Source organism: Scomber scombrus, chromosome 14, assembly GCF_963691925.1.
Source record: "Scomber scombrus chromosome 14, fScoSco1.1, whole genome shotgun sequence".
NCBI classification, from domain to species: Eukaryota; Metazoa; Chordata; class Actinopteri; order Scombriformes; family Scombridae; genus Scomber; species Scomber scombrus.
In genome coordinates this window covers 15,456,434-15,478,812 of record NC_084983.1, presented here as the reverse complement: position 1 = coordinate 15,478,812, position 22,379 = coordinate 15,456,434, and the positions used below count along the sequence as shown (strand labels likewise).

Genomic DNA, 22,379 nt, shown 5'->3' with positions numbered 1-22,379 from the left:
TCAGACAGACCCTGCCAGTACAGGAATGTAGCTAACCAGTTTCTCCAGTTGATCCAGTTGATATCTAGTGATTTCAAACGAAAGCCGACAGCCACCGAGCCATGTCGCCTCAGACTATGGTTAAAGGATGCAAACTGGTCGCTGTGCTTCTTCTCTGGTTCGGTAAGTGGGGTCCGCCGCTGTGTTAGCTAGCCCGCTAGCGTCAAGCCGTAAACACATAAATAGACCGGAGATTGGTTCGACACGGCCTTCAAAGTAAACGTGTCAATGTTGCCAAGTTGAACGTAAGAACAGGTGAGAGTTTGAAAAATATATCAGTAGAAATTATTTTGAGTTGAAGGCACACATGTACGTTATTAGCTGGTGTCATGTTGGTGTTAACTTTGTTTTTAAAATAGCACAATAAAGTGAACAGCCTTATTTTGAAATTCCATGAAGGATATTTTGGTTTTGTTGTGGGGAGCTTCACGCACCACAAACAATGCAGACAATACAGGAGGTGATCCACAAGACAGTGCAAAACTAATTCAATATATTATGTCAACGCTGGTTTAAATCGGAAGCTCTCAATGTAGGAATGAAGATAATTTGTGAACCAAATGTCCAAATTGCAACATGTACAGATTATTTGATAGTAACATTGAATGTAATTGTGTGTCTGTAACACTGTAGTCCAATTGTCACATTTTCTGCTTTGCAATTAAAACCAGCCCATAATTGTTCAGTAAATAAAAGCCTTGCACACCCACACAGGTGTGTTCACTGACCCTGATTGTGCTCAGGTTTAAGATGTGTGGAGTGATGCTGGGAAATACTTGAGGTCAGGTCACTGTGTGCACTGGTGAGTGATTGTGGTGTAAATAGTCCCGCCCTAACAGGAGCAACAAAACAAACAGGGAGGGCAATGTCAATCAAACACCATCCCTACAGGCCCAGAAGATGTCTAAGCAGGTAAAAAGAAGTCACTCTTGCGCAGGACCATAAGAATTGAAAAGCTTAACCTGTTTTACACCTGCATTTGTAACAATAATTATTATTGATCACTGTTTCTTTATGGTATTTTTCCATAATATTGAACTTTTTTAAACTTTCAAAATATCATAGCGTACTATAATAATGTACTGTAATGTTGTTTTTTTTGGTTTTTTTTTACAAATACAGTACACTCAAAACTCTCAGTACAACTTAGCTCAGCTTCAACCTGAGATGTAAAATCAGTTAGACTAATTGCTTAATAAACACCTGGGTGAGTGGTAGGGCCTTGAAACAACTAATAACAGGCCGTTGTATTGGCATTGTAGATACAAAACACATAATGGTTCAGCAACTGCATGCATGGCCTATTTGTCGTCTCCAGTATGCAGTATTGCAGAAGTACTCAGAAGCAGCTTTGATCATTAAATGGGATAAGGAAATTATCTCCACATCAGCCTCCAAGTTATTCCACTGGAAGCAGAGAATAATGTCGTCCTGGTGCCTTTTTCCAAATCAGATGTGAGATGCATTTGTGTTGATGCTTAAATAAATGTATTAATGGATTTTCCAGACTTTAAAGAATGGAGAAATACTGTGGAATATTTACACATATTTTGAATACAGTAACTCAAGAATAAATCATGATGGAAACTTCATACTTACCACAATAGTACTGCAGTACACTACTGAACACTACTGAATGGATCTTAATATATACTATATAGCCTAATAAGATTGTGGAGCACCTTGATGGGAAAAATTATATTATTAGCATATACACTCCTTTAAGGACTATGCACCATTACACTTGTTGATTCCTAAAAGCAGTCTTTGTTACCGTCAAATCAGACACGCTGAGCAGAAACTAAAGCTGTCCTGGTTTAAAAGTCTGTTTTGAGTTTTCCTGGATCTAAATTCTCAGGGTTTTATCTAGATTGTGATAAGAAGTGTGAAATGAGCTTACTGCTGCTGCTGCTGGGCTGATGATTTAAGATGCTATGGGTTGGCAAAGTGGTTTGTTCACTGCTGTAATTTTCATAGTTTTACTTGTTAAAGTATATAAGTAAGTAAGTATGTTGACAACTGACAGTTATTTTCTTCATTGATTGATGTTTCAAATATTATCAGTTAAGAAATTATTGGTTTAGTCTTTGAGTGCCAGAAAAAAAAAACCTGAAAGCGTAATTGCAATGTCCACGGATGATGTGTTAGTATGCTTGTATGTGAAAAAACAGTCCAAACCTGAAGATATTATATTTAATATATATATTTTAGCTAGATAAACAACTTAAACATTTTTAATTAGGTTATCAAAACTTCTGTAAATCAAGTTTCTGTTGATCAACTATTTGACTAATCAACTCAAAGATGAATTGGCTACTTGTATCAGCAACACTAATGAGTGCATTTGCTGATACTATATAACACTATTGCTTTTTCTTGCCGCCTCCAGGTCCCGCTGCTGGAGACAAACACACAGGTCAAACTCATGTAAGTGCTGTCTCCAGATTCTTGCTCTGATTATGCTTCATCATGTGGCTCAGCAGTGTGCGTCAGACTTAATGAGAATCCCCGTGTGTCCTTGCAGGAAGCAGAGCACCAGCAGCATGCCACGCACATCACCCATGGTGAGTAGAGGAATTCAGTGCAGATGGTCTGATACTTTGTAGTGACATGCCAGTTAAGGAATCCAGTCTGGTTTTATGGTGCATTTTAGTGAAAAATCTTTAAAATTGTTCATTAGAATAAAGAAATCTGAGTGCAAGAGAAGTAAAAGTTAAACAAATCAAATGTAAATGAAACTTAGAAGGTGCATTTTCTTATCTAATTATTGCAACTGCAATCATCATTCACCGTATGATTCCTTTGGGTTTTTTTATCTGTCTTTCTCTCAATATGGGTACGTTCTTATACTCATACCACCATACTCTTTAGTATGGCAGAAAATGATTTAGTATGCCCCAATACATAGTGTGTAGATGCAGTATGCCAAAAGAACCAGGATGTCCTATTATATTCAGTTGCATTTTGTAGTATGCAAACCAGCATGCTTTACTGTCTATTCTGACCCACAATCCTCTGTGCAATGGAAGATGTGTCACGACAATAGATCACCAACAGCACATTGGCAGTGCAATGATGGAAGCTGCAATAAAATATGAAGTAATATGTCCCAGTTGTATGCATACCTCATGCAACAAAAGGTACTTTGTAAGTTCAGCTGCAGTATGCATTATAAGTAAAAAGTAAAAGTGTGTAATTCCGAACGCCGCAAATGTCTAGTATCTTTTCTCTTCCTTAAGTGTTGTCTATCTGCCCTTTTCTTTCTACATGCTCATCTCAGATTTGGATGAGGTGGTGCTAGTGATCCAGAGTCAGAAGAACTCCTACCATGCACGCCGAGGTGAACAGAGGAAAACGGAGATTCTGCAGCAGGCACCTGAACATGGACAGGTAACACTTGGATAGCTCAGTGATTAGCACTGCTACGAGAGAGGAATGACCTGGGTCTAAATCTTTAAAAGCCTCAGCGTCCTTTCCCAAAAGCATGTTAAAGCTAAGATGATCTTAAAATCCATGTCACGAACCCTCTGAAGCTTAAGAGCTGTTTCCCAAAAGCATTGTTAACAGAAGAGGCGAGTGACTCCTACCTGCTCAAAAGAGGCTAAGAGCATCTTTAAAAGATGTTATTTAAAGGATGTTTCCCTATGCAACTTGCAGTAGGAAACAAAAACTGCATATTTTATTTATTCAGATTTTTAAGTCCATACTTTTAAGAACACTGATATTCTTTTTAAATTATTTCATATTTTATTGTTTTATTGACATATTTAATTTTTACTTTACAGTGTGCTGGTTACAGACAGGATAATGTGGCTGCAACTACTTTCATATTTCATGTGTGTCAGTGACTTTGGGGGGTTTAAGTTGGCATCATGCATTGCTGTGGTTTTACACTGGTACCAATAGGTGTCCTCCTTGCCATAGAGCTTCCCTACCTGAGCTCTCTGCATACACAGTGGTTATTTGATAAGTACCGACAGGGTGGCAGTGAAAACTAATTTGTCATGGACCTCAGTGAGATTGAATGGCATAATGGCATATAGACATGACTTGATTTTTCCTATGACCTCATTGTCAATCCATAAATTGTTGAAAATGAGATAAATCAGTCAGCAGGATCTGAAATCTGCAGAAACATATTTTTTCTTGAAATGAAACATTTGTGAGACTGAATAAGTCTGATATGTTTCAGATGTGATTTGTTTTTCACCAGACTGTGGTCAACCAAGGAAGTACACCAACGTTTTTATGGACACAATGAAAGCCCAAACTCGAATTCTCATTCACTGACAAACAAAAAAAAAAACACAAAAAAACATCAAAGTAAGAAGTTCAAGTTCAAGTTCAAGTTTATTGTCATTTTTCACTGTGCCTTTGCATACACAAGAAAAATGAGATTTTGATTCTCAATCATTGACCTCAGTGCAGATAAAAACATCAACCAAATAATAAACCTCCTAATAACAGTAATAAATAGGAATAAAAACAATAAAAAGAAAATCACTAGTTAAAATAGTCCATTCTCACAAAAGTGCAGGTAGTTCGTTCAGTCTCTTGACTTGACAGGTGACTAGCTGTCAAGGATTAGAGTGTGTGTGGTTGTGTATATGGGGAGGGGGGACAGTCCATTAATAAGCCTTACAGCCTGGGGAAAGAAGCTGTTCAGTTTTCTGCTGGTTTTGCTGCTGATGCTTCTGTATCTTCTCCCTGATGGCAAAAGGGAGAAGATGTGGTGGGAGGGATGGAGTGGGTCCATAACCAACATGGCGGCGCGACCGACGATTGCAGCGGCCTCTCTCAGTGGAAAGAAATGTGTTCTTGTAGATTTGTCAGTCAAGTCTTAGGGAAACATTTTTTTGAGTTTTTGAGTTTGAGTTATATGTAGATTATCACCACACTGGTTTTGTAGCTCACATGTTCAGATAACTGATAACATTATAATAATAATAATAATAATAATAATAATAATAATAATAATAATAATAATAATAATAATGCATTTAATTTATTATGTCATATGATACGTGGGATTTGTGGTCTTCATTGCATTTACTGTACTGTAGTCTCTTCACTTCTCTCTGTGAGTCGGTGTCGCCTTCATTTAGTGAGACGACCTCCACAATCACATTGCAGCCTGCAAACAACAAATGTGGTGTTCCAGCTGGCAAAACTTTAATCACATAAGCTTTGCTTGTGAAAACAGCAGTAAATGATGCGCCAGCGACATGGTGAGATCTGTGATTGAATTTGACAGGTCTATGATTGTTTTGTTTTTGCAGCCATGTGTCGGCGCCGGTGGTGGTTGGTGGTTGGTGGTATTTAAACACCCAATTTTTCTTACAGTTAGGGAGAATGTTGAGAAAATGAGGGAGCTGCCCTTAACAAACTCCACTTTGCCATTCATAGTTTAATAGATGACTAATTATAAAACACTGTAGGCTTAAAGATAAAGATTAAAAAATACTTTTCTTGCAGCTGTGAAGAACAATTATGCACGGAGTCAAAATATGTGAGATGAGCTTAAAATGGCAATAGAGATAACAGTATAACAGCAGAGAACAAGAACATCTTTTTCACAGGAAATAGGGGACATATGCTCCCCCCTCACATTTCAAAAGTTTATTTCTGACCTCTCACTCTTACAGTTTCAGTTTGATTTACTCACACAAATCTTATTGCCCAGATGTACAGATGAAGAGAGAGTCTGAACAAGTTGAGCTAAGTTGAAAAACGCACTCATCACAGTCACGTTGACTCCATACGCTTTATCAGAAGAAACTGGATTTTGCTTCTCAGACTGTATTCGTTTTTTTTGGTGGGAATGCGGTCTTACCCTGACATTTTGACAAAAGCAAAGTTTTTCTGGCCCGTCTGCCTGCGCAGAGAACAGCTGCACACTTGCCCTTTGAATCAGGTTGTGGGTTGTCTGGTTGCAGTGACAGATGGGTTGAAATTGTATGTAATATGTGGGTTTCTTGAGTGTAGGTTGTGTTTCATAGACGATCTGGAAACTTTGTTAAAGTCAGACAAACATACCAAACTTATGGATTGTCTATGACAACAGTTCATAATAATTTAAACAAACTGAAAACATGTGGGACTTTATCCAAACTAAAAAGCCTCTTCAAAAACAAAATATTGAACAGTTATGAGATGGACCAGTGTTGTGCTCTTATAGGCTATTTGGAGGATTTGGTCTGTTTGGATTGTATTTTGTTCTTGTTTTATCCTAAAGGGTCAATTTGTTTGAGTTGACTGAATTAGATAGCACAGACGCTGATGGCTGTAAATTAAGCTTATATTTTCTATTATCAGTGCATGTATAGTATGAGGGGATAGCACTAGAAAGTTCTTCTCACCCCTTTTGAACATGATTGGTATTATTTGATTTGCTCATTTGTTGCTGATTGTTTGTTTTATTGCTTATGTTTTTTTTTCAGTTTTAACATGTTCAACAAGTCAAATTCATTCAATTATCTCTGCGTACGTGCATGTGCTGACAGGTTATGGTGTGTATGTCTGTGTGTATATGTGTTGCCTAAGTGAGGTAGACAAGTGCAGCAAGTGAAAGCTTCATGTACGTTTGATGTTTGCTATATCTAGATAGACCTTGATTGTGTCAAGCTGTTTTGAATGAGGGCAGGTTGTGCGTCATGTGTTTTTAGGACTGAAGCATGGCCAGATGTTTATTTCAGCTGAAGGCTGAGATTAAACGTGCCAATTTGGCAAACACTTATAAACCAAGAGACACTGACAGCTTGTTGTGTGGCTGACAAATGCTTGTTTTCTCATTCAAGTGGTGACGCTTCCGAGTTTTGACATCCAGTAATTCATAATACACAGCTGTGATCATGATGTCATGATGCTTTGTTTACACAAATTTATACCCACATCTTGGCTCAGTATTTTTAAGGAAGGATAAATATTTTGTAACAGCCATGTCACATCAATCTTCATTTGTTATTGGCTGTAAGTACAGGCTTTTAATCTGAGGCATCACTGACAGTACTGCGTGTTTTCATACTCGTCATCCAACTTCATTTCATGCTCTCTCATTTGGCTGCCACTCGCTCTCCACTCTTCTCCCCCAACATCTCACAACAACACCTGAAGCAGATGATAAAAACCAGAGAAGAGGCTTGGACATCTGTATACTTTGAAGCTGTGTGGTATATAAAGTAAGCATATTTTTGCTGAATACTGTATGTCTAATGGCCATAAGTACAACACAAAAACATTTTTTGTCCTTCCTCAATCGAACATTATACAAGGTTTTAATGTTCTACACACATTGTAGTTTAGTATTGTTACAGTGTGTTGTCCTAACTGTTCCTGTAATAAGTGATATGGGATAATTTAGACACTCCGAAGAGCATTTGTCTCAATTTTACTTGTCAGTCATTGATGAAGCACTTTGAATTGCACTAACCTGTATGAAAGGTCCTATACAAATAAAGTTTGACTGATTGATTGATGACAAGGGTGTTTAGAGATAACAACAGCTACTGCTACTGGTAAGCCATAAAACTGCCATATTTTGAGCTACACTGTACATACAGTATGGTTCAGAAAACATATGTGTGTTCACCTTGACCAAAGATATAGTCTACAGTCATTTCAACATGTGTCTCAGAAGGAGGTCACTCGTTCTGTCTGGGCTACTGTTAAACAACTTATGAGCTCTCCTGAATTTAAGTATTTTAAGTCCAAAAAATATAATAAATAGTATTTCATACTTGATATTGCAAGAGGAAGTACAAGTGAAAGATTTGTACTTTTATCTTTCACTTTGGTTGAAAATCTATACATTTCTGAACACCACAGCGTACCGGCATGAGACCATTTATGTTGTTTATAAGTTGTGTTTTGTGGCAGTGGCACCACAAAAGACTACTGTCAGTCTTTACTGGAGGTGAACATGAAGAACTTAATCTCTGCCTACACAGGAAAGAAGCAGACTTAATTTTAACCCTAAAAGAGTATTTTTGGCTTCAAGTGCATTCATTCTTACATCTGTGTCTTGCAGTGCTATGAATAGCTACACTGAATAATTTGGGGTTTAATGAGTCACTTGGTAAGGGAGGAGACCTGTAAAAGGAAAAAAAAGTTCCAGCACATTGTCTATCAAACCTTTAACAGGCGTATAATGGGCAAAAACATTGCTGAGTACCAATAGATTAGAGTAATACAAAACCTATACACTGTTACACAGACTCCAGAAGGGTAAAAGACCTCGCAGAACAAGGAAAAGTAATTTGTATTATATTATTTTTGTTGCTACCCAGCTCCAGAATACACCAACTAAGGTGGGTATTTATCTAGTAAATATAGTATTGTACATATTTGACCTTTTATAAAAACGCAAATGAACAGAGGATCTAAGCACATGGAGTTGCATGCGGTACAGATCATAAAGCCCCTTAAGGCAAATCATTAATTTGGGCAATAAACAACAGTGTCTGAGACCACATTGACAATTTCAAATATTGTGGGGCTGGTGTGTGTTTTTTCAAAGCCACGCAGAAGGGTGGTTTTTCCAGGGCAGCATCAAGGCTGTGCTTGACAGACAGGACCCACAGTGATGTTAACCCTTTGGGAAAACGTTCTGTGTAAGCTGTAAGAGGCTTATTCTAAGTTAATCAATACATGTGTTGGTTCTGTGTCTGTTGGGAAAGGAAGCTGTTGGCTTTTGGCTTTATAGAGCTAGGTGCTAAGTTTATAATTGTACACAAGGTGAAGTACTTTATCAGTTTTGGCTTATATTGGTCTCAAATCAACACCACTGCTAAGGAAAAAAGGCAATAAAGAGTATAGACAGGACTTTAAATATTTATAATGAAAAAAAACTATGTTGCATTAGAAACAAATGCGAATTCAAAGTATCTTAACTCGTGGTCTCAGAGTTTGGCCCCAGAGCTTTGTTGAACTGCTAAGTGCTGTTTTACTATTATCTCTCAGTTGGATGCATACACACACACACACACACACACACACACACACACACACACACACACACACACACACACACACACACACACACACACACACACACACACACACACACACACACACACACACACACACAGGTACAGCCTGCACTCATCATAAATTAAATGTATTAAAATTAAATTAATATCTTTTGTACTTTGTACTGTGTTTTTCATGTGACTTCAGGACGTCAAATTAATTTAAGGACATTTTGTATAATTCTGTTGTCTTTATTCATGCAGCAAGTCCCAGTTGTGCTTCTTCTTCATGAGCTGTCAGGGTATGAAGGAGATTGGAGCATCCTGCCTGTGCTTCCTCTGTGAGTAGCAAACATGCATATAATCAAATTATATTGAATATTTTATTTTAATGAGTCCTTTGGGGTAAATCCAGGTAATAAAGCTAACAACTTCTTGTGGAAATTTCCAGCCTCTCTGCCTCTTACAGCCAATCAGCCTCCTGGTTTATCTTCATCGAGGAGGAAACTAGAGTCACACTGGCTGTTCTGCTGCAGGTCCTCCACAGATATGATGCCAGTGAGGTGAGATGCACACACACACACACACGCACACATGCACGCACTCACACACACACACACACACACACACACACACACACACACACACACACACACACACACACACACACACACACACACACACTCACACATCAATGCCAAGAAAATAACTGAGCAACTTTCCTCTCATGTGATCCTTCCTTATTTCCCTTTTTGTAATTCACAGGAATGGTTTTTGGGTAAGCATCTCAATGACAACGAGGCCTCCATCATCCACCACTATGCCTTCTCTGAAGACCCCAGCTCCTTTGGTTATCCCGACCCTGCAGCAGGCTGGGCTCTCAGCACTCCACTGCTCCAGAAGTGTGTGCAGATTAGTATGTGTCGCCATCTATATGTTTCTCTCTCTCTCTCTCAACGTTTTCTCTGTCATTTGTTTCAGACTCGCTGAGCGGATCAAGCACGAACATCTGAAGTCAGATTTCACTATCGACTTGAAACATGAGGTACTTTGAAACAATTTCCTCAAGTTTTGGGAATGTGTGTTTTCGTGCTCATCTTCCTACTAAAATAATAGTTATTTTTATGACTTGGTGCCTGTTCAGTTCCCCTGAGCGCCTGCTGAGCTGAAATGCTTAGACATATAACAATGATTGTCATTATTCCTCCAGCAACTGAGGGGCTCTCTGTTGAAAAGCTCTCAGACTCAGCCCCTGCATCTTTCTACAACTGCAACTCATGATAGATCTAATATTATATAATAAGTGCAAAAGTTCAACTTGTTTCCACATTTTTTGCCCTATTAGAAGCATAAAGTATTACCCCGGAAAACCTTTGTATCACAAGAAAATATATACATATATATATACTATATATGTTAATATCAGAGTTAAGTTTAGTTTCACTTTACAATCTAGACCTAGCAAACTCATTAATTCATAATGTGACTTCTCCCTAAAATGCAGGGGATTGATGTAATTAAAATGCACAGTATCAGTCTTAAACTTTAAGCTGCGTGTCCTTTTAGAAATTCCCAAATGACTGTTGGCTAATACAGAATAAATGATTGGCCATGTAAGTGTGTATTAATTAGTGTGCGTGCGCTTGTGTGCGCGCGTGCGTGTGTTTGTGTGTGTGAAAGACGCTGAATTATTAAGATGCCCAGCACTGCCAGGGATTATAGATATTCACTGTTTGTGAACTGTTGCCTGTGAGCCCACTTATCTTCATACAACTCGACGTAAAATTACTTGTTATAGTTTTAAAGTTATTTATATCCTGATTGTTTTCCTAACTTCTTCACTGACAATGGTCACTATTTCAACTATTACTCCATTACATTTGTCTTTGTGTGTGTCTCCACTTTTCTAGATTGCTTTGTATATTTGGCAGGAAGGAAATGGTCCAAAGCTGACAGCAGTTCCAGAGTTTTGTACAGAGCCGAGAGACGACTGTGCTACCACATTTACAACCTACATGCCCAACTGTGTATGTACAACTCTTATTTATTGACATTCAAATCACTCTATTGATATTAGTTCTTAAAGGATGCCACTGTATGTGTGTGTGAACGTTTGTGAGCATGCATTTGTGTGTGTCTGACAGTTATTATTGATCTGGACTGAATATGTATACAACTCACAGATGCACGTACATAGCATGATGAGGTTCTGCTGGTGGTAATTAAGGATGAAATGGAGATTGACAGTTTTCTCTGATAATGCAACACCTTCAATCACATTTATACATCAGCCGTGCATATCCAAGATTTGCTCAGCATATGATGGACTTCACACACCATTAAACTAAATTTGTGCATGGGTTGTAACGTTAAGCAGACCTTATATCAGGAACACATTTTCTTCATTGTGGTTGTTAGTTAGTAAGCACACCCTGGAAATGCTGTATAAGAACCTGGTAGTATCTTATTCTTTAACATGTGGTTTAGAAATGTGAATGTTAAGGAAACTGAAATTGCAGAGAATTGTAAATATAGCTGTAGAAATTATAGGGAGGTAGCAGATGCAACGGATTTGGGATTATTATTTCACAAACACCCAGCCCTCCTACCTTTTTTATTCTTTGTTGTATTTATGTTTTTTAAATATTGCTGTTTGTTGATGCTGCATTTCTGTTGTTTTGCCCTGTTTTCAATGCTGTGTGGTGAACCTGAGGCTGATAATGTTCCATAATGCTGACCTGTTAGCATAGGCAGAAAGAAAAGGCACAGAGAAAATCAGGTGGGCCCAACTTGTCACCAATCATACTTAATAGGTTCTGAACAAATCAACCAAGATAGACCATTACCATCTATACTTGCCTGAATGCACCATACACAATTATACAAGCCTTATACCTCATCAGAGGTAATGTTACCAGGATGAACATCAACAGGATCACAGTGTGACACAGCGGCCACATATTCACACACACACATACATTTGACAGACGATAGTAAACGATAGTTGAAAAGTGTTTCAACAGTGCAGCTTTTTGCTGCTGCTGACAGGTAAAGGGTTGAATCAGCAGACACACCTGTTGTTACTACTCGGTACTTGAAGGTGTTCAGGTCGAGAAAAATGGCTGACCTTAAATTGAATTTCTTCCTCCTGCTCTTCACAACGTCTTTTTGTCACAAACTCAAACAAGCAAGCTTTGTTTCGCTATGATTTTTATCTTAACCTACATTTAAAGCTAGTGGACAGTAATTTTCTGTTCCTCTGTGCAATGCGGGCTGTACACTGAGTGAAAGAGCCCAGGCCCACCTAAGCCTGCTCACAGCTATGTGAATGTGCTGAATTCTTACTCACTAAAGAACAAGAGTTTCAACATTGTCCTCTGCAATACTTCCATTAAAGCATGCTGTCCTTATCATCTATCATTTCTATCATCTATCAACAGTTATACCACATAGCATGCATTTGTTTTCTTGCTTCTTTTTTCTGCTTTTTGCAATTTTTTGTCATTTATACTGTTAAGATGTTGGATGTTCATGTTAAACAGAGCAGATTGGGCTCATCTGGAGGGAGATCTTAAAGAGGATGAACTGAGGGGCTGCATAACCAGCTAGTATAAGATAAATAGGGAGTTTGTTGAACTGTAAATCGTGTAAACATTATCGTGTAATCGTGTAACACTTAATACCAAAATATAAATATACACAAGAATATAGAAAATACACATTTACAAGAGGCAAACACAAAACACAAAAAATACTTGAATAGTCTTGTACCTATAATAATCTTACAGGGATGACTGTGATCAAATATAAGTGAATTTTCTCCAAGGACAGAAGATTAAAAACAGCTCAGAGCTATAAATAAATGATGTCGCTGCCTGGAAGAAGAAGAGACACCTGAAATGGGAATTCAGTGCAAAAGAGACATATGTATTGACATGTCTGGTGCTAACGTACATTTACACACACATATGACCTAGTGCACGTCATTTTTAATCAATTCAATTTTAGGTCCATTACATTCATTTTTTGGCGATATGTTTGCACCTTTGCACTTTTTATACCATGCATCTTGTTTTTGAATGAAGACAGATCTTGTTTCACTTCCTCTCTTCTGCAGGGAGATCCAGTGCCAAAGGAAAACATATTTGTTGCTGTGAAAACCTGCCAGAAATTCCACTCTGAGCGAGGTGCGTTTGTTATTCCCTATCAAGTATTATGTACTGCTACATAGTTGTTGTCTTCTGCATGATTGTTACGTATTAAATGATCTTATTCAATATATTATTACAACCTTTTTGGTAATTGTAAAGATGAGCTGATAAAAACTAAGATTGTTTTCAATGCAATGCAACCAACAACTCTGTGAACCCTAAACTGTTCAGACATATTTGTAGATAAATGTAAAGTCAGTTATTTCTGCCATTAGATCTGGTTGCAAAGGTGAATTGTATAGTAAATAGAAAAAGAGGATATAATTTAAATGGAAATTACAGGACAAACATTGCTGCAAACATTTTTCTCTTTTATTTATCTCTGAGTTTTGTTTACTGCCACTTGCTTAACAGTCTGCTGGTCATTCAGTCCCAGCTAACCTGCCAGGTGAAAGCTACCTGTTAAAATTCACAACCTCACCTAGACTGTCAGCTAAAATTGCTATAGTTTGTGTAATTATCCAAAACAAACAAAAACTGAAGTTTGTTTTAAACAGGGTCATAATGAAGCAGTAGTTATGGCTTTTTAAAAGCAATGAACAATATCTGAAGCAGTCAGAACAGCGTATGAAATTCCGGTTTCTTTCAACTGGATATATTTCCTATAAACGTGACCATTGTGGCTCTATGTATCATGATAATTTTGCTCTCTTCAGACTCAGAAAGTTTGTTTCTGAGTCTGATTTAAAGTGAACACATAAACTAGCTGCCTGTTGTAATCATTATAGCTAACTGCATAGAGAACTATATATAACTATATATAAGCTTGCCAGCAAACTAAAACCACTCTGCATATTCATTCAAGATACACACTGTGCAGTTTTCACTGTCTGTACCGCTGGTCGATATAGATTTACATACTGATATTACTAACACAGTTCTGTGTTATAATCACATTTGGATGTAGTTCCCTATGCAATTAGCCATACCTACTACTACTGGCAGCTAGTTTCTGTGTTGATTTTCGTTCAGACTCAAAGTTTTGAAGGGATTTATGTAGAAATCATGTTTATTTGGAAAGATGTATGAGGCTCAGCAGCTTGCTATGATGTGTGCATCTTTTTGTATATCTATAATGGAGCTGGAGAGAGCAAAATTAGCACGACACAGAGAGCCAAAATGGCCACATTTATGGGAAATGTATCACATTGAAATAAACTGGAACTTTCCTTTAACTCTGTTCTGAATTGGCTCTTATTAGATATTGTGGTAATTCAAATTGGTCAGTGAGCTGTCGTAGCAGTGTTCACTTACCTGTACAATCAAGTAATGCGCTTTTGAGAATAATTAATGCAGGATTGACCCAACTGGTCTGAATGATATAAAACTGATTATGTGTAATTATGATGGTCAGTTATAATTTTGTAGTTTTTAAGTGATTTTAATTATAATTGCTGCTCTTATCCAGATGAACACACAGTGAGTATGAAGTGATTCAGTGTCAGTTGTAGATGGTAGACATCTAATATTATTTCATTACAATTTGTCATCAGGGACGTGGAGATTTTGACAGCCATCAAACAGTGGTTCAGTGTATGTGTCTGTATGGTTTAGAGAGTGTTGTTTGATGTTCAATTTTCTCTCCCCCACCTGTTCTCCCCTTTCTCTTCTCAGTGCCTGTAGTGAAGGCAACCTGGGAGATAGATGCTGAGTTTCTGGAGTATTACAGTGATGTCAGTGATGCCTCAATACCGTCCATCAGTCTGGGAGTGCCCAATACTGAGAGAGGTGAGTTATGACTAACTGTGTTTACTGATTACTGCAGGGGGGACACAGAAAAGACTCAGAAAATGTTGCTGGGATTGTTCCACCACCTGAAGCATCCCCAGGAGTAGCTGGAACAGAAAAAATAAAAGGATGTTTAGGCTGTTTGCTGTCACCCCCATTCTGACCAGAAGTAGTACCTTAAAAATGGGTTGATGGATTGCGGTAGACAAGTTGTAGCTTGAGAATAAACATGCACTTTTACGGAGTGGAAACTGTGATATATCTCATCTTTGTTTCCTGTTTGCCACATTGTGCTAGCAGCTCGGTAATCTTCAAGTTCAGGCCGGAAATGTAGTTCAGTGACCACACAGCCAGTTCTCTTTATGCCCTTTTTGTCTCTTGAGTTTTGTTCCTGATGTGATACCACAGATAGAAAATCCTTTAGTTTCTTCAGGACTCAAGACATACTTAACTCAAGACATACTTAAAGTGCACCACAGATCAATCAATCAATGTAAGGACAGACAAACCAACTAAATCAAGTAAGTAAATAAGTAAATTGTGTTTAATATAGCAGAGCAGAGCAAAGTCACAAAGTTCACAAGAGTAAGATTGTAAAAAATAAACAGCAATAACCAGAAAGTCATTCCTCGTCTTGGTGAGAAGGTGGATAGATAACACTTAAACTTCCTCACAACGAGCTCTAGAGCCCGAAGCAATAACGGCACCAATGACCAGCTTCGGTGAGAGAGGGACAGACATTGATTTTATATTTGTATTAGATGTGTTCTTACCTGAGACACCTCTGATTAAAGCACAGATCTATCTTCTTTCTCTCTCTCTTCTTGTGGTTTATTACACTGTCTGTCCTGTCTTCTGTCCCATAAGTTTCTTTTAGCCTCTTTTGTACCACACTTCCTTCTTTATTGCTTTCCAAGCCTGTGCTTTTGTCCATGTTCTACTTTTGTTCTTTTAATGAAGTGCTTCTCTCTCCCTGTAGTTTTTCCACTTTCTGTTAAAACATCACATTCACTTTATTTTCAAGAGGATAAAAGTAGAGGTGATGCCCTGATTTTTGTCTCTCATGAATACATATGTACAGTAGTATCTGCTTCACATCCTCATCAGCTTTCTTTTTATTCCTGTAGTATTCATTCATACTTTCACCACAGTATTTATACATTTACCAGCCCCTCAACTTATGCTTACAGACTGTTCCTAGTTAATTTGTCCTCATCATCTCTCTAAATTGTCTTTTACTGCTGTATGTTTGTGTTTTAATTTCTTTCATTACTATGTAAGGCTGTGTTATTGCTAAATAGGTAATTGATGGTCTGATATACTGATATTTTTTTTGCTCCTCATTGGTAGTTTTGAACCACAAACCTGGTGTGTGGTGGCCCCTGCTTTATCTTTTTCACATTTTTTGTCCTTTTGTTGTCTCCCTGCAGGACACTGTGGGAAGACGTTTGCCATCTTGAAGCGGTTCCTGAGTAAAGCTGTGCCAAAGGCTGACTGGCTACTCATTGTTGATGATGATACACTCATCAGGTAGCTAGGGGAGGAGCTGCTGTGTTATCCTACCATTCTTGGAAAATGTGTATCTATTAAACAAGAAAACATGCTGTCCAAATGCACTTTAGGTGGAAGTTGCAGTGCTGAAAAAAAGTCCTCCTGTGCTGCATCTCTTTCACTGTGCACTCCCACGCAGTTGTTTTCACTCATGCTAGCTGATTATAATTCTGCTCATGTTCATGAACTGTTGACAAAGATGTTACTTCTCCCACCCGAACAGCTGCAATAAAACAAGCTGGAGGGTCCTGTGCACGCCCACACTGTCCTGAGACAAGCTCTAATCAGACAAAATGACTGAAAGGAGATTGGGCGTTTTTTTTGTTTTTTTGTTTTGCCTTTAAAGGACACTGTTTTGCACTTGTATTTTGGACATAGGCATTCATGCACCTCACTTTCTGTCTGTTGCTCTGTCGATTATTGCCCATCTCTAGTTTACCCAGGTTGCAGCGACTGTTGCGTTGCTACGACCCAAAGGAAGCGGTGAGCCTAGGTGAGAGATACGGCTACGGTTTGGTTCACAGTGGATACAGCTACACCACAGGAGGAGGAGGGTGAGGCTGCTGTATGGTGTTGATGGTGTTTCGGTAAAAGGAGAATGTACCTGCTCCGTCAGGTTTAAGCAATGTCACAGTACAACTAAACAATAAAATGTTAGCCAGTGAGAATCAAGTTCAAAACTTATTTCTACACTGCAGTTAACTGTAGCCACTTTATAGCTAATATTGAATTAATTATATATTATATATTATATATTATATTATTGAACCATAACATCAAATGGAAAAAACTTGATCATACATCATTTTGCATGTTAAAAATAATGGAGGAAGTGATATTTTTTAACTGACAGTAATTAAACACAAAATTAATAAATCCCCCCCCCCCAAAAAAAAATTCAATGAACACAACAAAATGCACAAGAATACACTGAATGTGTGTGTGTGTGTATGTGTGTGTGTGTAGGATGGTGCTCAGTAGGGTGGCGGTGTCCAGGTTGCTCTCCAGTGGTTGTGGCTGCTACAGCGATGATGCCCCTGACGACATGGTGCTCGGCAGGTGCTTCACTTCTCTGGGAGTTCCCATCACACACAGTCCACTGTTCCACCAGGTAGGGAAGAATACACATACTATACATGTGTTCAAGTACGTGTTTTAATATGTTAATAAAGCTGGATGTCATGTCATGGTAATTTTACATGACAGGTTTCAGAGTTTCCTATGATTTCTTATAATTAAAACTGATATGTAAAAATAAATTCACAGGAAGGTCCCTGGGAATATGTACCTGTGACTAATTATAGGGAAAATTGAGACTCCACTACTTATTTGTATGTAAGTAAAGCAGCTGTTTCAAGCATTTCCTCTCTCTTCCCTCTTAAACACTCAACACACCTACTTAATCATCAATAACTGTCTCAGATCTCTCTAATTTCTGTATGATGAGTACCAAATTACACAGTCCTGTGACCTGATTAGGAAATTACTAACCTATAAGCAAGTGTAAACATTAAACATTGCTAACCCATAAGCAAGACTCTCCCTTCTTCTAGTGTTAAAAAGTCTGTGTGAAAAGCACTATTCCTGCAGCACAGTATATAGAAACCTAAAAAGGAAAAACCGTCTCAGAAACAGTCAGTTATGATGTTGACATTTTAGGGGCTCTATTTAAAGAAAGCCACTAGGTCACTTTGGTACCAGTAGGTCAGAAGGGTTAGGAATGGCCAAACAAAGTAGATTTGCTACCCGAATCCCGTTCCATAACTAATACGTATTGACATGTTGCACTTTGGGACAGCATAAAGATTGGGTTGGGGAGGGGGGCAGAATCTTATTTTTCATTAGATAGAGAGACTCTCACTGGCATTATTATTATTTTCATCAGACCCTCCCCTTCACTTATTCTACCGCTATATCTCAGTATCTCAATCTCAGTAATTATGGTAAACATGATAAAATGGTTAAAAATGTTTTCTCATATTTTTGAACAGCTGCTAAATAAGCATTTATTATAGCCACCAAATGAGTAATCTGGGAACAAACACTAGCTTTGTGGCTGCTGATGGATTTGATCACTGTAATATTTTTGTCTCATCCTAATGATAAAAATAGATCAGATCAGATGTCGGTCTGTCATAATCAAACCGATTACATGACGTTCAGGTTGTGTTTCCATTATTATTATGTTAGGGACACTTCCTCCAGACAGCTGTTCCAGTGCACACTGTTAAACTTCAAAACACGTTTAATACCGTCTGTAAATGTAAGTTTAGTGATTGCTGACACACAGGATAAAGAGATAAGGCTCTTACATTTTTGCTGCCCTGTATGAGATCTATCTGACATTGATATTGTTAAGTTAGAGGTCTAAAGTTACAAAAGAGTTGCGGGGCAAGAGGATGGATATCATGCTGAAGTGCCATCCTTATGAATTTCTTTGTCCCACCAGTTTTTGTCTTTGTCTCTGCTGCCCGTCTCTGCAACTATATCTCAACCTGCTCACACGGAGATGTGTGAACAGACGCCGCTAAGTAAGCCAAAAGCGCTCCAAGTGTTGATAGGAGCCAGATTTAAGACATTAGCATTTATCCAATATCAGATGATGCTCTACATGACGCAATCCTCATGTTTGACGTCCATAAATGTGGGTGGTAAAGGACTGAAAGACTGAACTGTGGGTTAAGCATATTATCACAACAGAATATTGAATGTGCTGCCCTCAAGCAAATTGGTCAAACTGTTTGCAGCAGTGGGAATCCCCTGAATAAATGAAACATGAATCATTAAGAAGACACAAACATTAGCGCACATACACACACACACATACAAACCATTTGTCCTTGATATTTTAGGCCCGGCCAGATGACTACTCAGAGACACTGCTCTCCTTGCAACAGGCCATCTCCTTCCACAAGCACTGGAACATAGATCCTGTGGCTGTCTACAAACACTGGCTGCTGGACACACACCTGCGGGATGAACTGTAGTAACAGTGTGTGTGTGTGTGTATGTAGTATGCATAGTTTACATTCTGTATTGAAGACTGAATCCAAATTTGCACAACAGCGTTGAGCTAAAGATGAGACAATTAGCAGCAACCACTACAGTGACTGTAATAACCAGAAATTGCTGTCAAATGTGGCCTGAAACATTCCTACAAGCCTTAATATTTCTTTTTTTTAAAGGGTTAATATCAACATTCAATCAAAGCACTGCATGTAAAATGAATCATTACCCAAATGAATCATTACCCAAATCACTGCACACAGTCTACTACTGCACATTAACTGTATGGTTGTATCAATTAAAAAAGCACCCGAGAGACTTGACCGGTGGAAAATACTGTTACTCTGCCTCCACCAAATGTGTTCTTCAAGTATTCATGTATTGTTAGCCATAACAGCTGCCATCAGTATGGGGATGTGTCTGTCAGCTTGTTTTGATGTTTTTCTTCCCATTGGGAAAAAAAGAATACATTTAACAAAATGGAACTATACATTTTCAGAATTGGCATTGTTAACATGATATTCTGTTCGTTCATACACTGAAGTATTTAGGCAAAGTAAAAGTCTGTCCTGATGGTGATGCTACATGAAGAGTCAATATTTCTATAAAGAAGATTTAAGTTTAGCAATTTAGCAGTTTGCAGGTGCTCTTTTTTTCTTTTGTGTAGTTTTTTTTGTTACTGCACCTGCAAAAATATATGGATTAGTTCATCCTCTGGGGACCATGAATGTCTGTCATAATAATGATAGTAATCATTTCTGGACCGAGAGGAGCCACACTGCTAGCATGGCTAAAAGTTAAGGGACTTCACATTTCTTTTTGAAAGTTGGAGGACTTTCTGTCAGCATCAGTAGTTTCAGCTTTTTCCTACATGTAGCAAATTATTATCTAGCATCTACAAATGCACACTGATTCAACATTAATTAAGCTGGTTGCTGCTCGTTTTGTGAGTGAATGTGAATATTACTGCTGTCACTTTACCCCCCCACCCCCAAACTAAATTTGAATAAAACCATGAATCAAAATGTTTAATTTATTCAGAAAGATTTTGTCAATTTCTTTGTAATTATGTTAATATACTTATCATTTGGATAAGTGTTACAGGGGGATAGGCTAAATTTTTCTGAGGTTGAGAACCTTGTTTGCAAGAGACCCAGCAAAGATGCAACAATACTAAGAGGACTAAAATCATAGGGCTACAATATACTAAGAGCATTAAACAAAGCAGCCATTTACCACATTCACCATCAAGAATTAGATCAAGAAATTAATATCAGTCTTGTGGCTGTACACGAAAAAATACAAATCTACAGCCAGGATGAGCTTGGCTAAATTTAAAACTAGAAACAGGTAAAAGCAATTGACCTCACTCTGTCCAGAGTTTAAAAAACCTGCCTATTAGCACCTCTGAAGTTCACTGATTAACAGGTTATATCTGCTTTGTTTAATCTGTACAACAATTAAAAGCTAAATTAAAAGCTGCTGGGTCTTATTTCATATTGAATGGACAGATGTGGTAACCATAACCCTAATCCTAAACCTTATTTCACTCTCAGCAAAAAAGCAAATAAGTATATTTAACAAAATATTTTTTTAAATGATAACTCATTCTAACTCACTCAAAATGCCAAAAAGTTGAAAAATTGAAAGTTGCGTGAAAAGTTGTGTGTTCATACTGTATTTTTTATGACTGTAGAGTTTTAGATTTTAACAGTAAAACTGTGTTTGTGGGTGAGCTAGTGTTAACAAGTATGGATGGGTGTAAGAATAATTACAACCACAGCTGCAAAGCCTGCATTTAAATGCCATTTTGCAGCTGTGTTTTGAGTATACAAATGTTTGGGTGTTTGCACATTGCTGAAAACCTGCTATTTCCTTACATTTCAAAATACTTTTTAATATTTTGAAAATAAAATTCAGTGCTTTGAAAAAACTTTTGTGTGTTTTTTGTTTTTTTTGGCCGACTAACAGTCTGATTGTGTGAAGGTTGAGAGAATCATCTGCTGTTGAAGGACACAACACACACACAGAGAAACTTCAAAAGAAAAACTATCCTCCTCCCCTTTTTCATTCATCCATTCATTTTCCTAACCGCTTGTCCTCTCGAGGGTCGCGGGACAGCTGGAGCCAATCATAGTTTACATTGGATGAGAGGCGGGGTACACACTGGACAGGTCGCCAGTCAATCACAAGGCTAACATATAGTATAAAGAAGGACAACCATTCAGACTCATGTTCACACGGACAATGTGGAAGCTTGAGTTCAAACCCAGAACCCTCCCGGTGTGAGGCGACAGGATTAACCCTCCCCTTTTTCACACATCTGGAAAAAAATTACGTTTTCTGCACTTTAATGAATCATTGTCAAATGTTAGACACAATGTTATAGTAAACAAAATTCTGCAGCTGTTTTGGCCAAGGCTCCCTCAAAAAAGAGATCTCAAAAGACCATTGTGGTTAAAATAACATTTTGTAATGAGTCTCTTTTCAGTCAAATGAATTATTCTCACACATGTTCACTCACATTAGTTCTGATCCCATTTCTTTTGTCTGTCCCAGCACCGCTCACTGGACTGAAGTTGTTTCCTTTTCAACTTTTGATGATTAAAGTTGAAAAAAAAGAAAAAAGAAGAAGGCTTAGAGGTCTCTGATTGGTTACCACACAGGGATATCACTCCTTCATATCACAAGAGATTCAGTCTTGCTTTTGTCCACCTCAGCATGTGTGTATTTCATTTCTCACAGAGCACAGAATCCCAGAAGTAGTGCCTTAGTATCATGTCAGTGTGACACTAGTAACCATGGCAACAGTGACACTGACTGCCCATAGTGCGAGTTTCTATTTGAAGGCTTTGTATGATGCAAGGCAGATGACATG

At 38.0% G+C, this 22,379-nt stretch overlaps 1 protein-coding gene across 2 annotated transcripts; it reads left to right on the top strand.

The window, feature by feature from the left end:
- Positions 1 to 11: 11 nt before the first annotated feature.
- b3glctb (beta 3-glucosyltransferase b) lies at positions 12 to 21,415 on the top strand. Of its 2 annotated transcripts, none has more exons than XM_062432955.1 (15): positions 12 to 162; positions 2,429 to 2,466; positions 2,564 to 2,603; positions 3,320 to 3,429; positions 9,270 to 9,346; positions 9,457 to 9,568; positions 9,771 to 9,907; positions 9,987 to 10,050; positions 10,916 to 11,032; positions 13,123 to 13,192; positions 14,831 to 14,944; positions 16,375 to 16,474; positions 16,930 to 17,049; positions 17,462 to 17,606; positions 19,348 to 21,415. In XM_062432955.1, exons 1-15 carry the CDS (start codon positions 102 to 104, stop codon positions 19,480 to 19,482), a joined length of 1,440 nt encoding a protein of 479 aa, XP_062288939.1. In that variant the 5' UTR covers positions 12 to 101; the 3' UTR covers positions 19,483 to 21,415. The 2 variants fall into 2 exon arrangements, with proteins under 2 accessions (XP_062288939.1, XP_062288940.1); XM_062432956.1 differs by lacking the exon at positions 19,348 to 21,415 and adding an exon at positions 17,762 to 17,831.
- The last annotated feature ends 964 nt before the right edge of the window (positions 21,416 to 22,379 follow it).